General features: G+C 43.8%; 1 protein-coding gene across 2 annotated transcripts in view; it reads right to left on the bottom strand.

Annotated features, from left to right (window-relative positions):
• Positions 1-362: 362 nt before the first annotated feature.
• Positions 363-14,392, bottom strand: part of GALNT10 (polypeptide N-acetylgalactosaminyltransferase 10) — a 382,115-nt gene continuing 368,085 nt past the window's right edge. For both annotated transcript variants that reach the window (XM_063928357.1, XM_063928356.1), the window contains exons 10-12: positions 8,009-8,125; positions 7,765-7,914; positions 363-6,672 (exon numbers count right to left, since the gene is read on the bottom strand). In XM_063928357.1, the coding sequence (XP_063784427.1) occupies positions 6,505-6,672; positions 7,765-7,914; positions 8,009-8,125 (435 nt within the window). In that variant the 3' untranslated portion in view covers positions 363-6,504. The remainder of the gene's footprint in view (positions 6,673-7,764; positions 7,915-8,008; positions 8,126-14,392) is intronic.

Genomic DNA, 14,392 nt, shown 5'->3' with positions numbered 1-14,392 from the left:
CTATAATTTCCACCTGTTGTCTATTCCATTTGCACAACAGCATGTGAAATTGATTGTCAATCAGTGTTGCTTCCTAAGTGGACAGTTTGATTTCAGAGAAGTGTGATTGACTTGGAGTTACTTTGTGTTGTTTAAGTGTTCCCTTTATTTTTTTGAGCAGTGTATAACAAGCATATGTATTATATACCAAAAAAATAAACACACTGAATGCACATAAATGATAAAACACAAGGATATCTGTGAAAGACCCAAAAGCAGGTGATCAGATACTACATGTCTCCCCAAGCCAGTCTTCAATACTGAATATTGTTCCTGAAAACAGGTCCCAACCATAAAAAAAAAAATCACAAAAGAAAGGCACATTAAGAAAGAAATCTTGTAAAATTTATTTCATTTAAATACATTATAAAATAAGTATATTTTCAGCCTTTAAAAACCTAGCAATGCATTATGTCATAAAAGTCATCAAGGATTATTCCCACCACTAAAGGTTAAAGTGCTGCAATTACCACCCCCCTACCCCTCACCGAATTAGACTTATGAGAGTAAAGCTGGGTACACACAGCAGGTGATATATCGGCCATTCGAGCAAACGGCTGCTATATCATGAGCCTGTTGTTGGGTGTGTACCCCCCGAGTGGCCGATCGGCTGCTCAGTCGGCGCGTGACGGTCAGGTGTGTATCCAGCTATGGTAAACATAACTTTCCCATTTCCAAAGGGACTTAGGATGTCTGTGACTCACCCACAGCTGAAGCTTCCCAAGAGGTGTCAGGCCCAGATACACAACTGTTAGTTGTATTCAGAGACTTCTAAACTGTTTGCGCAATTATTTTTTTTCAACACACAAATACTCATTAATTTATCTTCCAGAGGCAAAGAGGAAGAGCGAATGTCAGATCACTGCAACATTAATACTGTACAGGTGATTCTGGTCAGTCTGATTGTAGTTACACAATTAAACAAATAATATGACAATTTAAAGTACAGATTCTGCACAACTAAAAAAAGACAGTAAAAAGTTTTCCATGGTGACAGTAGTGTGTAACTTTGCAGATGTTCACCATGAATAAATGAATCGGATGGTCACTTTACAGTCATGAGCAATAAATGTAATGCACAAAGACTCATCTACACAGTACAGACTCATCTAATCAGTAATCCCTGAAAATTATTTATGGTGGTTTACAGTACTAAGCCAAAAACAACAGCAATATGCCTCTTTTGAGGCTGATGACCACACTTTTGACATGTTAATTAACATGTCATCACTGTTATTGCAGCAATTAATGTGCTGATTTATCATTTAAGTCATGCCAGGACAGTGCTGCTGGGAGGAGGCTGTTCCAGCACTGACTTTCCCCCAGTACAAGCTCCTTTATCACTGCAGTAACAGAGAAGGTTGTACTGGGCACGAACACATATTACAGCTGCCCAAGAGGGATCACAAGATCTCTCTCCGTCAAAACTGTGCAGCGGATGGTGTTAGCTACTGGGGCCATTGCTTTTCAAAGCTTTGTACATCACCCAACTCCGCAGTCCTACAAATTGTGACTGCTGTATCCTACCATATGTAGCTGAGTGCCGGACAGATCACTAATATCGCTTACAATCAACTACCTTTTCCTACATGATTTTATTGGGAGAAAGGCATAACCTCTATAAACCTGACTACTGTGACTCCAACTATGTGCAATCCTCGGCTCACAGTGCACACAGCGTCAATAGATCACTCATCTCTTTGGGAATTGCATGGTCAGTACACACTGGATTGATCATAAATACTACAAGCAGCACTGCGGTCCAGCCAGCCCATGAAACAAATGGTGGCGTGTATACTAATACTAACAGATCGATTCCCATAGGGATCATGAATGTCTGATCAGATCCATTTCAGCTGCTGTCACTAATAAGTCACCGTGATCTGAATGGTACCAGAAACAAACTGTGGGCATCTCTATAGAGGGTACCCTTACTTTATGCTGAAGAATACAGAAGGAACACATCTTACACGGCGCCTTCTCCACATCTAAGATTTATCACATAAAACCAAAATCATCTTTTTGTGCAGAGAAAAGAAATACTTCTTTAAAAAGGTTTAGAGGCTACAGGCAAAAATAACTTGTAACCCAGCACAATGGCACTCCTCAGTTTAGGAATTGGCGGCTCAGGAGAAAGAACAAAAGTAGTGACAGCTTCTCTAGTATATATAATGCTACAGAGATGGAAGAGGGTGAAAGCAGAGTCACTACCCTTATGCTATATAAATCATAGGCAAGGAATGTGGAGAAGGTAATCAGCATCCTGATTATTCTATAATATTTACACATACTTGGTAAAGTCAAATTAAATTACAGTATATTAAATTTCATTCCAGACTGTCCTCAGCTTCGCTAATTACTTAGAACTTGGAGCGGGATGGGGTTAATATCTTTATACTTGAACGGGCTAGGTAACATTTTTTGCTCTATGTACTTGAAACATTTTGCAACAAAGTAGCTTTCAATTACCGTGGTCCTAACACCAGTCCACTCACACTGTCACAGCTCATCTGCCTTTATTTGTTCTAGGGGACAGCCAGATAATTTCACAAGATCCCATTTCTGATCTGACTTCTAAAATACAATCAATAACTTATAAAAGAGTATGTGACAAATAACCCTATGCGAAACAGTTCATTTGCAAACACGATTGGACTTTTCTTTAATTGGAGCTACCCAATGCAATGTATTTACAGAATGTTTCATGAATGAGATGCCTGTTTGCTTACCAGTTGTGACGTAATATCCTGCACATGACTTATTTCTCATATGTAGCTGTAAAGACACCATCCTATATAATAAAAGGCGAAAGCTGCTCCTCACCTCTACGGGGGGAATTCAAGTGTTTTGCACGCTGGCGGCCACTAGATGGCGCCTGACAGAGCAGTTCAAGTGTTGCTCCGTTTGGATGCGCACAGCCACTGGCGTTGACATTACTGATATATTGTTCCATTATTTTGATGGGCTGGTAACTAGTACATAATATTACCCAAGTATAGCTGCACAGATCCCCTTCTCTACAGGGGTGTAATGTGTCCTGCAGAGCTCTCTTGGAGCGTCTTACAGAAGTAGATAAACATAAGTAAAATGACAAAATAACAACCTGTAATGTGACTGTATGACGCTCCTATACCAGATAATGTACATTATGTCATATGGCTGCTGTGATTTGGAGACAGAGGTAGAGTAAGTCCATTACATGACAACACAGCATCCCAACCACACAAACTAAGCATATGCTACACAGAAATTTCAGCAATAGGTAAACATACAGCAACATTATACAAAAGCACAGTACCAATATGTAAAACAGTAATGGACGGCGTATAAGCCAGACAGCCCACAGAACTGCATATTTCATGGGTAGCCAAATAGTAAATATATAGTCAATAGGTTGACACCAGATGGTCTACAGGGTCAAAAGAGCGAGGATGACACATAGTTTTTCAAGAATTTTGGGGTTAGGCACTTGGGAGAGGGTAGGCTGCCGGAGGGGACGGGTAGGCACTTGGCGGGGGGTTACAGTTAGGCTTCGGAAGGGGACAGTTAGGGTTAGGCACCAAGGGCAGGGTTAGGGTTAGAATAACAAAAAAGAGCGTGTCAAACATTTGCATGTTGACAATTTAACTGTCAATCTTTTGACCCAGTTGTCTATCTGACTGTCTATATACCATCGTTCTTTTACTCCACATCCCATTTCTTGCTGTACTTTTCACCAATGATGGTTGCGAATGGCTTTAGTGTGCAAGTTGTATGCTTGCTTTAATACTGGGAGCCAAAACTGTACAAATATATCGATTGGTCTATGAAGTGTGTGATTTGCAGTTCTAGACTTTTTTTTTTTTTACTAAAAAATCTTCTCAATGTTCAGTGACTTTAAAGATCCAGGCCTCGCCACTCGTTTTGGGAAACTGAGGCTGTTGATGCCCCCAACTGGCTGCAGACTGTCAATCACTTGACTTTCTGCTTCCGACGACATAGGATCTGTACTGCACACGGGCAGTATGGATCCTGCACAGTTACAAAGTACCGAATATGGGCACTTTGCTGCATGGGAAGCAGGTATGTCAGGTCCTGAATCAGGCCACTTGTGCATAGAGGCCTGACCCTGCAGTCATGTACTGGTGTTCGCTATACTATGGATACATACTCCATTGGTGCTTCACCATCTACCTATGATGCACTGAAATGCACCGTATTCACTGATCACTATGGAAAGCAGTTTTAGCAACGGTCTGATGGACAATGAATTCAGAAGTGTTGACAGTATGCCGGTCATTTGTGACCAGCTGCAAGGAGTGACGCAACATTAGTGCCAGTGACCTATTACTCACTATTTTCACTAATGGGAGATGGAAGAATGTTCAAGACAACAGATACAAGACGAGATGAATCCAATGTAACGTCAATATATTTCCTTTTGCACGTACCTAGATGTATTTAGTACTTCATCTTATAATTGTATTGCATGTTACACAGACTCCACGACCGGGATGTAATGAAGTAAGAATAGAGCGGAAGTGCGAGATGCCGGGTGAACGCAGACGTTTTTTTTTTAAAGGGGCATGGTTTAGCCTTGTAAATGATTGCCACTTTAAAAAAAATAATATAATAATAATTATAATAATCCCAGTTCGTCCAGCATCCCGCACGGCCGCTGAACTTGAACTCCATTACATCCTGGTCCATGTGTAGGAAACTTGGACGGAATGGCTATATTTGGGAACAGAGGAGGTTATATGGCTCGTTAAGCCAAAGATGGTGGCACCTGTCCACGAAACCATCACTCCTTTTTTTTTTTTAGGCAGGGTTTCCCAGGGGGCTCCTCTTTTTAACAACTTTTACATTGGCTGTAATACCCAGCTAGGACATGTATATGCAACTTCACACTTACTCACAGGTCAGCAAACCTCACTCATACTATAGAGTCCTGGATATAGGGAGAGAGCTATCAAACCTTCTACAGTGGAGGTGTTGTGCATAGCAACCAATCACATTCCAGCTATCAGTTTATACGATATACTAGATCAATTATAGCTAGAATCTCAGTGGTTGCTATTGGCAACACTACCGCTTGTCCTCTTAAGACGCTTTGATAGCTCACCCCAGAGAGGTAAAAGGAGAGAAACCAAATTGCACCATTTCTTTGTTCCACCCAACTCCCATGTTCTCCTGTCCAGCAAGGCACTAGAATATAGTTCAAGTTTAGGCATTTGCTGTTCTCTTAGGGTTGCAGGCTGGTTATTTCAATGATGCTGTAATAAAGTCATTAAATTGATAGATTCTGTGCTGAACTATGTTTTGGATTGTCATGCACAGTCCACTCTATGTTGGTGACAGGTCCGCGATAACACTGGCAGCAGTAACAAGTTTCTATCATATACTGTAGGGGCTTATGTAAAAGCCTGAGAGTTGCAGGGCGAGACTGCCCGTATTTTTAAAGCGGCAATACTTTAAAGGCAAACCAGGTTGGTGTTGCCTTTTAAATAATTGCTGCTTTAAATACATGGGCAGTCTTGCTAGAACCTCAAAGGCTATTACATAAACCCCACAATGTCTGTATTTTTCAGTCTCTGAGCCTCATTTACCTTAAATGAAGGGTCATCCTTCAAAAATAAAAGTGAATTATAAAAAAAATAATAATTAAAAAACACACCCCTAAAATTAAACATCATAGGCAAAACTATTGAAAGACAAAACAAAACAAAACACAAAGCCTTATAGAAGTTCCGCAGATAGAATTAATTCAATAATGACTACTGCCACTAAGGGAATTAGGAAAAGTCACTGATTAGTCGGAAACAATCAGTCTCCCAATTATTATTTATTTTAATATCATCCAAGGATTACTAGTCATTTCGGGCCCACAGAGTTAATGCTTTTGGGCAAACTTGATGAAAATGAGCACATCGGCAGCCCGAATCGCTGTGCGTCGATTAAGGTCTACCTGCCAAGGAGTTCTGCAGTATGGGCATCGCCCCTGCATAACACACAGCAACATACTGTAGGCTTCGACAAGCCTGTGACTTTTTAGCCTCTGTTCAACTATAACTCCCAGCTCACCCGCTGGGACACCAAGCTCCACGCTAGCTGGAGAAGCCACAGATTGCCCAAGCTTGCGATAACAAACAACATTAAAATAGACCAAATCTCAGCTGTCACATCATCACAGCCCCCGTCTCTATTTGTGCAATTTGCATAACAAACATTCTTTGAGTATAATTAGAACATCTGTCAAAAATACCAGCGCCAAAAGCATGGATGTTCTGTTACAGCATCATTAAAATAACTCAGCCTACGTTTACACATTCAAAATTTCCCCTTTTTTTATTTAAAACCCTATACACCAAATACATTTTCTTGCCAGAAGGAAACCAATATCCCACCCACCGGTAAAAAATATAGATTTAAAATATATATATATTCCTATTTATATATGTATATTTATTTCATCCCCTCCCATTGCTATAAGCCCCGGTTCCTGTTGAAAACTTCTAAGACTGTGGAGTTGGTATTTTCAAAAGTCCATTGCTGCGTGGATGAGGCAGGGTTGCAGATATTCATGAATAATCTGCGGTCAGACTCGTTGCAGTCCATGCAGCTGTTGCTGATTGGGTGGTAAATAGTCTTGTCCTAGGAGCAGAGCAGAGATTATCAGTACTTGTGGAAGGCAGCATAATGAGATTCATACATGGTTTCTCGTACATTCCAACTGCAGGGACAAATCTCAATGTCCACGTCATGACAGCAAATAATTTCCTGCACTAAAAAACATGCATACACAGCCCAAGTTCAATGTGAAAAACATGTAGTGGTAAGCCCTATACCTAACTGTAATGTTCATTCTAGAACCCTGTACCTGTCACAATCCGTGCAGTTCCTCTTTCCTGCCTGGGGTGTCGCTCTCTGCTCTGGTGCTTCTAGCACACTCTGATCTGAATCTTCACACTGAGATACAGACAACAGTGTGCTAGAAGCACAAGCGCAGGGAGCAACACCCCAGACAGGAAAGAGGAACTGCACAGGTCGTGACAGATGCAGGGTGCTAAAATGAACACTATTAAACTGCAAGGATAATATATCCAGGAACCTGAGATGTTGCAGACAGTCACCCTATCCCCCTAGGAGTCTCTGCACTACTCTGCTGCTAGAGAATTACGGTAACACCTCTTGGTTGCAGCATCCAAAAATTAAGCAGTTCTTGACATGAGGCGCAGAGATGTTCTCCTGCCATGGCTGAACTGAATGAGTCACTCATGGGAAAGCATCTCCCTCTGGATGGGGCTGGGGCTTTACACACAGGAATGCTAGCAAGAACAACATAAGTGGTCACCCTCTAGAGGGCTGTCTAAAATCCAGTTGGAAACGCTCACACTTCATAAATGCTAGCACATACAGAACCTGGCTGAGCTGAAATACTGTGCTGCTGTTTACTATTGATCTCATTGAGTTCAAGTTGTTCTCTCCCTTTTTTGGGGACTGAACTACAAACGTGATAACCATATACTAAAGAATACATAATATTATCATTATAGTAATGTTTTTTTAAGTCTTATTCCAATGTTCTGTTTACCTTAGAATACACCTGATGCATGTTGTTATTTTGGTGCAGTTAGATATCTTCAGGTGAAGGACACCCTACTTACAATGTTATTATTTTGTACCATGGTAAGGGCCGGTAACCTTTTCTACAAAGTCTGCCTACTTTTCTGACATTGAATGTACCTTTCTGTATTTCCATAGCTGGTTTCCCTTCATCCCATGGCAATCAAAGAATGTAATAGGGCTGGTGTGAGATATGGCATCAAAGCAAAACTTCTTGGTGTGTTGGGGGTCTCCCGGGCGGATGTCTTCCCTCCAGCCCAGTGTGAACACCTGCAAGACAAACCGCTTTAGTGTTCTTACACTAAGGACTGTGGCAGGAACTGATCAGCTGTGAACCCAGAGGATCTGGTGTTATCACATCTACCTGCACACTACTCCAGGCGTCCGCTTTACGTCCTTTGGTGCAGATTTCCAGGCGTAGCTCAGAGCCCATGGACCCGTGCTTTGTATCTACACAGAGTCCGGTCTTCTTGTTCCGAATCTGCACAGTGGAAGAGAAGAGGTCATCAGCAGTAGTAATGCACGCACCTACCTAACCTTATTCTTGGTGCTATGTTTATCCTTTTCTTTTAATGGTTATTTTATAGGATTATCCTCAATGCCCCTATCTAATAGCCATGATATTCATTAGAATTGTTTTGCTTTGCTAATGTTGGAGGTAAGTTGGCTGCCAGGGCGGTACCACTGATCTACAGTATACTTTTGTGTTATAAACACTGTCATTTCACAACGTTTAATGTATTTGGTTTAATAATAATAATAATTTTATTTATATAGTGCTCTTTCTCCAATAGGACTCAAGGTGCTTAACAGATACATAGCATAATATAGTACAGAAAATAATGAAGTACATTTTCATAAAATACAGAAGCATGAAGATGCTAAAAAGGACATTATGGAAATGCTTGAGTAAACAGAAAAGTCTTGAGTCTACTTTTGAAGGATTCTATAGTTGGGGCCTCTCGCACTGTGCGGGGAAGTGAGTTCCATAGAGTCGGAGCCGCATGACTAAAAGCTCGACCCCCAGATGAATTACGGTAGATTCTAGGTACTGCTAAAAGTCCTTCATCTACAGATCGCAGTAATCGAGTGGGGCAGTATGGGGTCAGAAGCTGTTTCAGGTACCTTGGGCCTTGGTCATGTAATACTTTGAAACTCAGTAAGCCAATCTTGAAGATGATTCGCCATCTTACAGGCAGCCAGTGAAGGGAGTAGAGGATGGGTGTTATGTGGCTAGAACGGGGCTGGTTGGTTAATAGCCTGGCAGCTGTGTTTTGCACCAGCTGTAAGCGTTGCAATTCTTTTGCTGGGAGACCAAGGTAGAGGGCATTACAGTAGTCTAAACGAGATGATACAAATGCATGTATGACTTTTGGCATATCATCTGAGGGAATTAAGTGCTTGATTCTGGCTATGTTCCTCAGGTGAAAGAATAAGGATTTGATTGTGGCTGATATCTGATGTTTAAGTGTCAAGCCACCATCCAGGACAACGCCAGGATTCCGCACACGATCACTGGTCTGTAATTCTGAATCCCCGAGTGTAAGTCCAGTTGGTTGGCTATGCTGCAGTCTTGTCCTTTGATGTTGCGGTCGTATCATAAGGACCTCTGTTTTATCCGGGTTCAGTCGCAGCCAACTGGCGCTCATCCACTCCTGTAGTTCAGCTAGACAGCCATTTAGGGTTGCTATTGGGTTATCAGTGCCCGCAGCAAAGGACAAGTACAGTTGTGTATCATCTGCATAGCAGTGGTAGACCAGGCCATGGCGCCTGATTATTTCGCCCAATGGGAGCATGTATACTGCAAAAAGCATGGGGGATAGTATAGAACCTTGTGGGACACCACATGGCAAGGGCACTGGTGGTGATGAGTATAATCCAGATGATACTCTCTGTGACCTGCCTGTGAGAAATGATTTGAACCAGCTTAGGACTGTGCCATCCAGACCACAGAAATGTATCAGTCGCTCAATCAGAAGCCCATGGTCCACGGTATCAAATGCTGCCGAGAGATCCAGAAGGATTAATATTGAACAGTCACCTCTGTCTTTTGCCATCAGAAGATCATTTAACACACACACCAGGGCTGTTTCAGTGCTATGTCTTCTCCTGAATCCTGATTGAAATGGATCATAAATATCATGGGTTGTCAGGCGGGTTTCCAGTTGATTTGCAACGACTTTCTCAATAACCTTTCCTAGGAAAGGAAGGTTTGATACCGGTCTGTAGTTGGTCATGCAGTCGGGATCTAAATTAGGTTTTTTAAGAAGCGGTCTATTGCTTCCTTTAGGGGTCCAGGAAAAATGCCTGTCTGCAAAGAGCATTGAACAATTTTTGTAAAGACAGGACCAATTAAATCCATACAACCTATTAGCTTGGTTGAGGCTGGGTCCAGATCACAGGTGGTGGGACGCAAAATCCGAGCAATTTCAGTGGTGTCCTTTACATCCACTGGGTCAAAGCTGGTCCATGAAGGCAGGTAGCTTATATTGGCAGGCTTTGTATTTTGGCACTCCTTTAATGGCACTGTGGAGATTCCAGCCCGAATGGTGGATATTTTATCTGCAAAGAAGTTTGCAAACTCGTTGCATCATGCCTGGGAGAGGGTCTCATCAGTCTGCAGGCATGCTGGCTTGCAAAGCATCTCCACTGTGCGGAAAAGTTGAGCTGGCCTATTGTTTGCTGCTGTGATCTCATTTGACAGGAACTGTGCTTTCTTACGAGTGATTGTCGATTGATATTCTTAGTTATGCTTTATTAGTTTTATTTTGTCATCCACTAGGTTAGTCTTCCTCCATCGTCTTTCCAGTCTACGCCCCCTTTTCTTGAGCTCACTAACACTGTTGTCGAACCATGGAGCTTGACGTTGTGGTTTTTTCTTTTTTCCTTTTTGTGTTTTGTTTTCCCCCAATTCGGTATGTGATCCAAAATTATAATAAGATTTTACTTACCGATAAATCTATTTCTCGGAGTCCGTAGTGGATGCTGGGGTTCCTGAAAGGACCATGGGGAATAGCGGCTCCGCAGGAGACAGGGCACAAAAAGTAAAGCTTTTTCCGATCAGGTGGTGTGCACTGGCTCCTCCCCCTATGACCCTCCTCCAGACTCCAGTTAGGTACTGTGCCCGGACGAGCGTACACAATAAGGGAGGATTTTGAATCCCGGGTAAGACTCATACCAGCCACACCAATCACACCGTACAACTTGTGATCTAAACCCAGTTAACAGTATGATAACAGCGGAGCCTCTGAAAGATGGCTTCCTTCAACAATAACCCGAATTAGTTAACAATAACTATGTACAATTTATGCAGATAATCCGCACTTGGGATGGGCGCCCAGCATCCACTACGGACTCCGAGAAATAGATTTATCGGTAAGTAAAATCTTATTTTCTCTATCGTCCTAGTGGATGCTGGGGTTCCTGAAAGGACCATGGGGATTATACCAAAGCTCCCAAACGGGCGGGAGAGTGCGGATGACTCTGCAGCACCGAATGAGAGAACTCCAGGTCCTCCTTAGCCAGAGTATCAAATTTGTAAAATTTTACAAACGTGTTCTCCCCTGACCACGTAGCTGCTCGGCAAAGTTGTAATGCCGAGACCCCTCGGGCAGCCGCCCAAGATGAGCCCACCTTCCTTGTGGAGTGGGCCTTTACAGATTTAGGCTGTGGCAGGCCTGCCACAGAATGTGCAAGTTGGATTGTGCTACAGATCCAACGAGCAATCGTCTGCTTAGACGCAGGAGCACCCATCTTGTTGGGTGCATACAATATAAACAACGAGTCAGATTTTCTGACTCCAGCTGTCCTTGCAATATATATTTTTAATGCTCTGACAACGTCCAGTAACTTGGAGTCCTCCAAGTCACTTGTAGCCGCAGGCACTACAATAGGCTGGTTCAGATGAAATGCTGACACCACCTTAGGGAGAAAATGCGGACGAGTCCGCAGTTCTGCCCTGTCCGAATGGAAAATCAGATATGGGCTTTTGTAAGATAAAGCTGCCAATTCTGACACTCTCCTGGCAGAAGCCAGGGCTAGAAGCATGGTCACTTTCCATGTGAGATATTTCAAATCCACCTTTTTTAGTGGTTCAAACCAATGAGATTTTAGGAAGTCCAAAACCACATTGAGATCCCACGGTGCCACTGGAGGCACCACAGGAGGCTGTATATGCAGCACTCCCTTAACAAAGGTCTGGACTTCAGGGACTGAAGCCAATTCTTTTTGAAAGAAAATCGACAGGGCCGAAATTTGAACCTTAATAGATCCCAATTTGAGACCCATTGACAATCCTGATTGCAGGAAATGTAGGAATCGACCCAGTTGAAATTCCTCCGTCGGAGCACTCCGATCTTCGCACCACGCAACATATTTTCGCCAAATTCGGTGATAATGTTGCACGGTTACTTCCTTCCTTGCTTTAATCAAAGTAGGAATGACTTCTTCCGGCATGCCTTTTTCCTTTAGGATCCGGCGTTCAACCGCCATGCCGTCAAACGCAGCCGCGGTAAGTCTTGAAACAGACAGGGACCCTGCTGAAGCAAGTCCCTCCTTAGAGGTAGAGGCCACGGATCTTCCGTGATCATCTCTTGAAGTTCCGGGTACCAAGTCCTCCTTGGCCAATCCGGAACCACTAGTATCGTTCTTACGCCTCTTTGCCGTATAATTCTCAATACTTTTGGTATGAGAGGCAGAGGAGGAAACACATACACCGACTGGTACACCCAAGGCGTTACCAGCGCGTCCACAGCTATTGCCTGCGGATCTCTTGACCTGGCGCAATACCTGTCCAGTTTTTTGTTGAGGCGAGACGCCATCATGTCCACCATTGGTCTTTCCCAACGGGTTACCAGCATGTGGAAGACTTCTGGATGAAGTCCCCACTCTCCCGGGTGAAGATCGTGTCTGCTGAGGAAGTCTGCTTCCCAGTTGTCCACTCCCGGGATGAACACTGCTGACAGTGCTATCACATGATTCTCTGCCCAGCGAAGAATCCTTGCAGCTTCTGCCATTGCACTCCTGCTTCTTGTGCCGCCCTGTCTGTTCACATGGGCGACTGCCGTGATGTTGTCCGACTGGATCAACACCGGTTTTCCCTGAAGCAGAGGTTCTGCCTGGCTTAGAGCATTGTATATTGCTCTTAGTTCCAGAATGTTTATGTGAAGAGACGTTTCCAGGCTCGTCCATACTCCCTGGAAGTTTCTTCCTTGTGTGACTGCTCCCCAGCCTCTCAGGCTGGCGTCCGTGGTCACCAGGATCCAATCCTGTATGCCGAATCTGCGGCCCTCCAATAGATGAGCACTCTGCAACCACCACAGAAGAGACACCCTTGTCCTTGGAGACAGGGTTATCCGCAGGTGCATCTGAAGATGCGACCCTGACCATTTGTCCAACAGATCCCTTTGGAAAATTCTTGCGTGGAATCTGCCGAATGGAATTGCTTCGTAAGAAGCCACCATTTTTCCCAGGACTCTTGTGCATTGATGTACAGACACCTTTCCTGGTTTTAGGAGGTTCCTGACAAGCTCGGATAACTCCTTGGCTTTTTCCTCCGGGAGAAAAACCTTTTTCTGAACCGTGTCCAGAATCATCCCTAGGAACAGCAGACGAGTTGTCGGCATTAACTGGGATTTTGGAATATTCAGAATCCACCCGTGCTGTTTTAGCACTTCTTGAGACAGTGCTAATCCCATCTCTAGCTGTTCTCTGGACCTCGCCCTTATTAGGAGATCGTCCAAGTATGGGATAATTAATACGCCTTTTCTTCGAAGAAGAATCATCATCTCGGCCATTACCTTTGTAAAGATCCGAGGTGCCGTGGACAATCCGAACGGCAGCGTCTGAAACTGATAGTGACAGTTTTGTACAACGAACCTGAGGTACCCCTGGTGTGAGGGGTAAATTGGAACGTGGAGATACGCATCCTTGATGTCCAAGGATACCATAAAGTCCCCCTCTTCCAGGTTCGCTATCACTGCTCTGAGTGACTCCATTTTGAACTTGAACTTCTTTATGTACAGGTTCAAGGACTTCAGATTTAGAATAGGCCTTACCGAGCCATCCGGCTTCGGTACCACAAAAAGAGTGGAATAATACCCCTTCCCTTGTTGCAGAAGAGGTACCTTGACTATCACCTGCTGAGAGTACAGCTTGTGAATGGCTTCCAACACCGTCTCCCTTTCGGAGGGGGACGTTGGTAAAGCAGACTTCAGGAAACGGCGAGGTGGATCTGTCTCTAATTCCAACCTGTATCCCTGAGATATTATCTGCAGGATCCAGGGATCTACTTGCGAGTGAGCCCACTGCGCGCTGTAATTTTTGAGACGACCCCCCACCGTCCCCGAGTCCGCTTGAGAAGCCCCAGCGTCATGCTGAGGCTTTTGTAGAAGCCGGGGAGGGCTTCTGATCCTGGGAAGGAGCTGCGTGTTGCTGTCTCTTCCCTCGACCTTTGCCTCGTGGCAGATATGAATAGCCCTTTGCTCTCTTATTTTTAAAGGAACGAAAGGGCTGCGGTTGAAAAGTCGGTGCCTTTTTCTGTTGGGGAGTGACTTGAGGTAGAAAGGTGGATTTCCCGGCTGTAGCCGTGGCCACCAAATCTGATAGACCGACTCCAAATAACTCCTCCCCCTTATACGGCAAAACTTCCATATGCCGTTTTGAATCCGCATCGCCTGTCCACTGTCGCGTCCATAAAGCTCTTCTGGCCGAAATGGACATAGCACTTACCCGTGATGCCAGTGTGCAT

This window comes from Pseudophryne corroboree, chromosome 6, assembly GCF_028390025.1.
Source record: "Pseudophryne corroboree isolate aPseCor3 chromosome 6, aPseCor3.hap2, whole genome shotgun sequence".
In the NCBI taxonomy this organism is placed as follows: domain Eukaryota; kingdom Metazoa; phylum Chordata; class Amphibia; order Anura; family Myobatrachidae; genus Pseudophryne; species Pseudophryne corroboree.
This window is presented reverse-complemented; position numbering and strand designations above follow the sequence as displayed.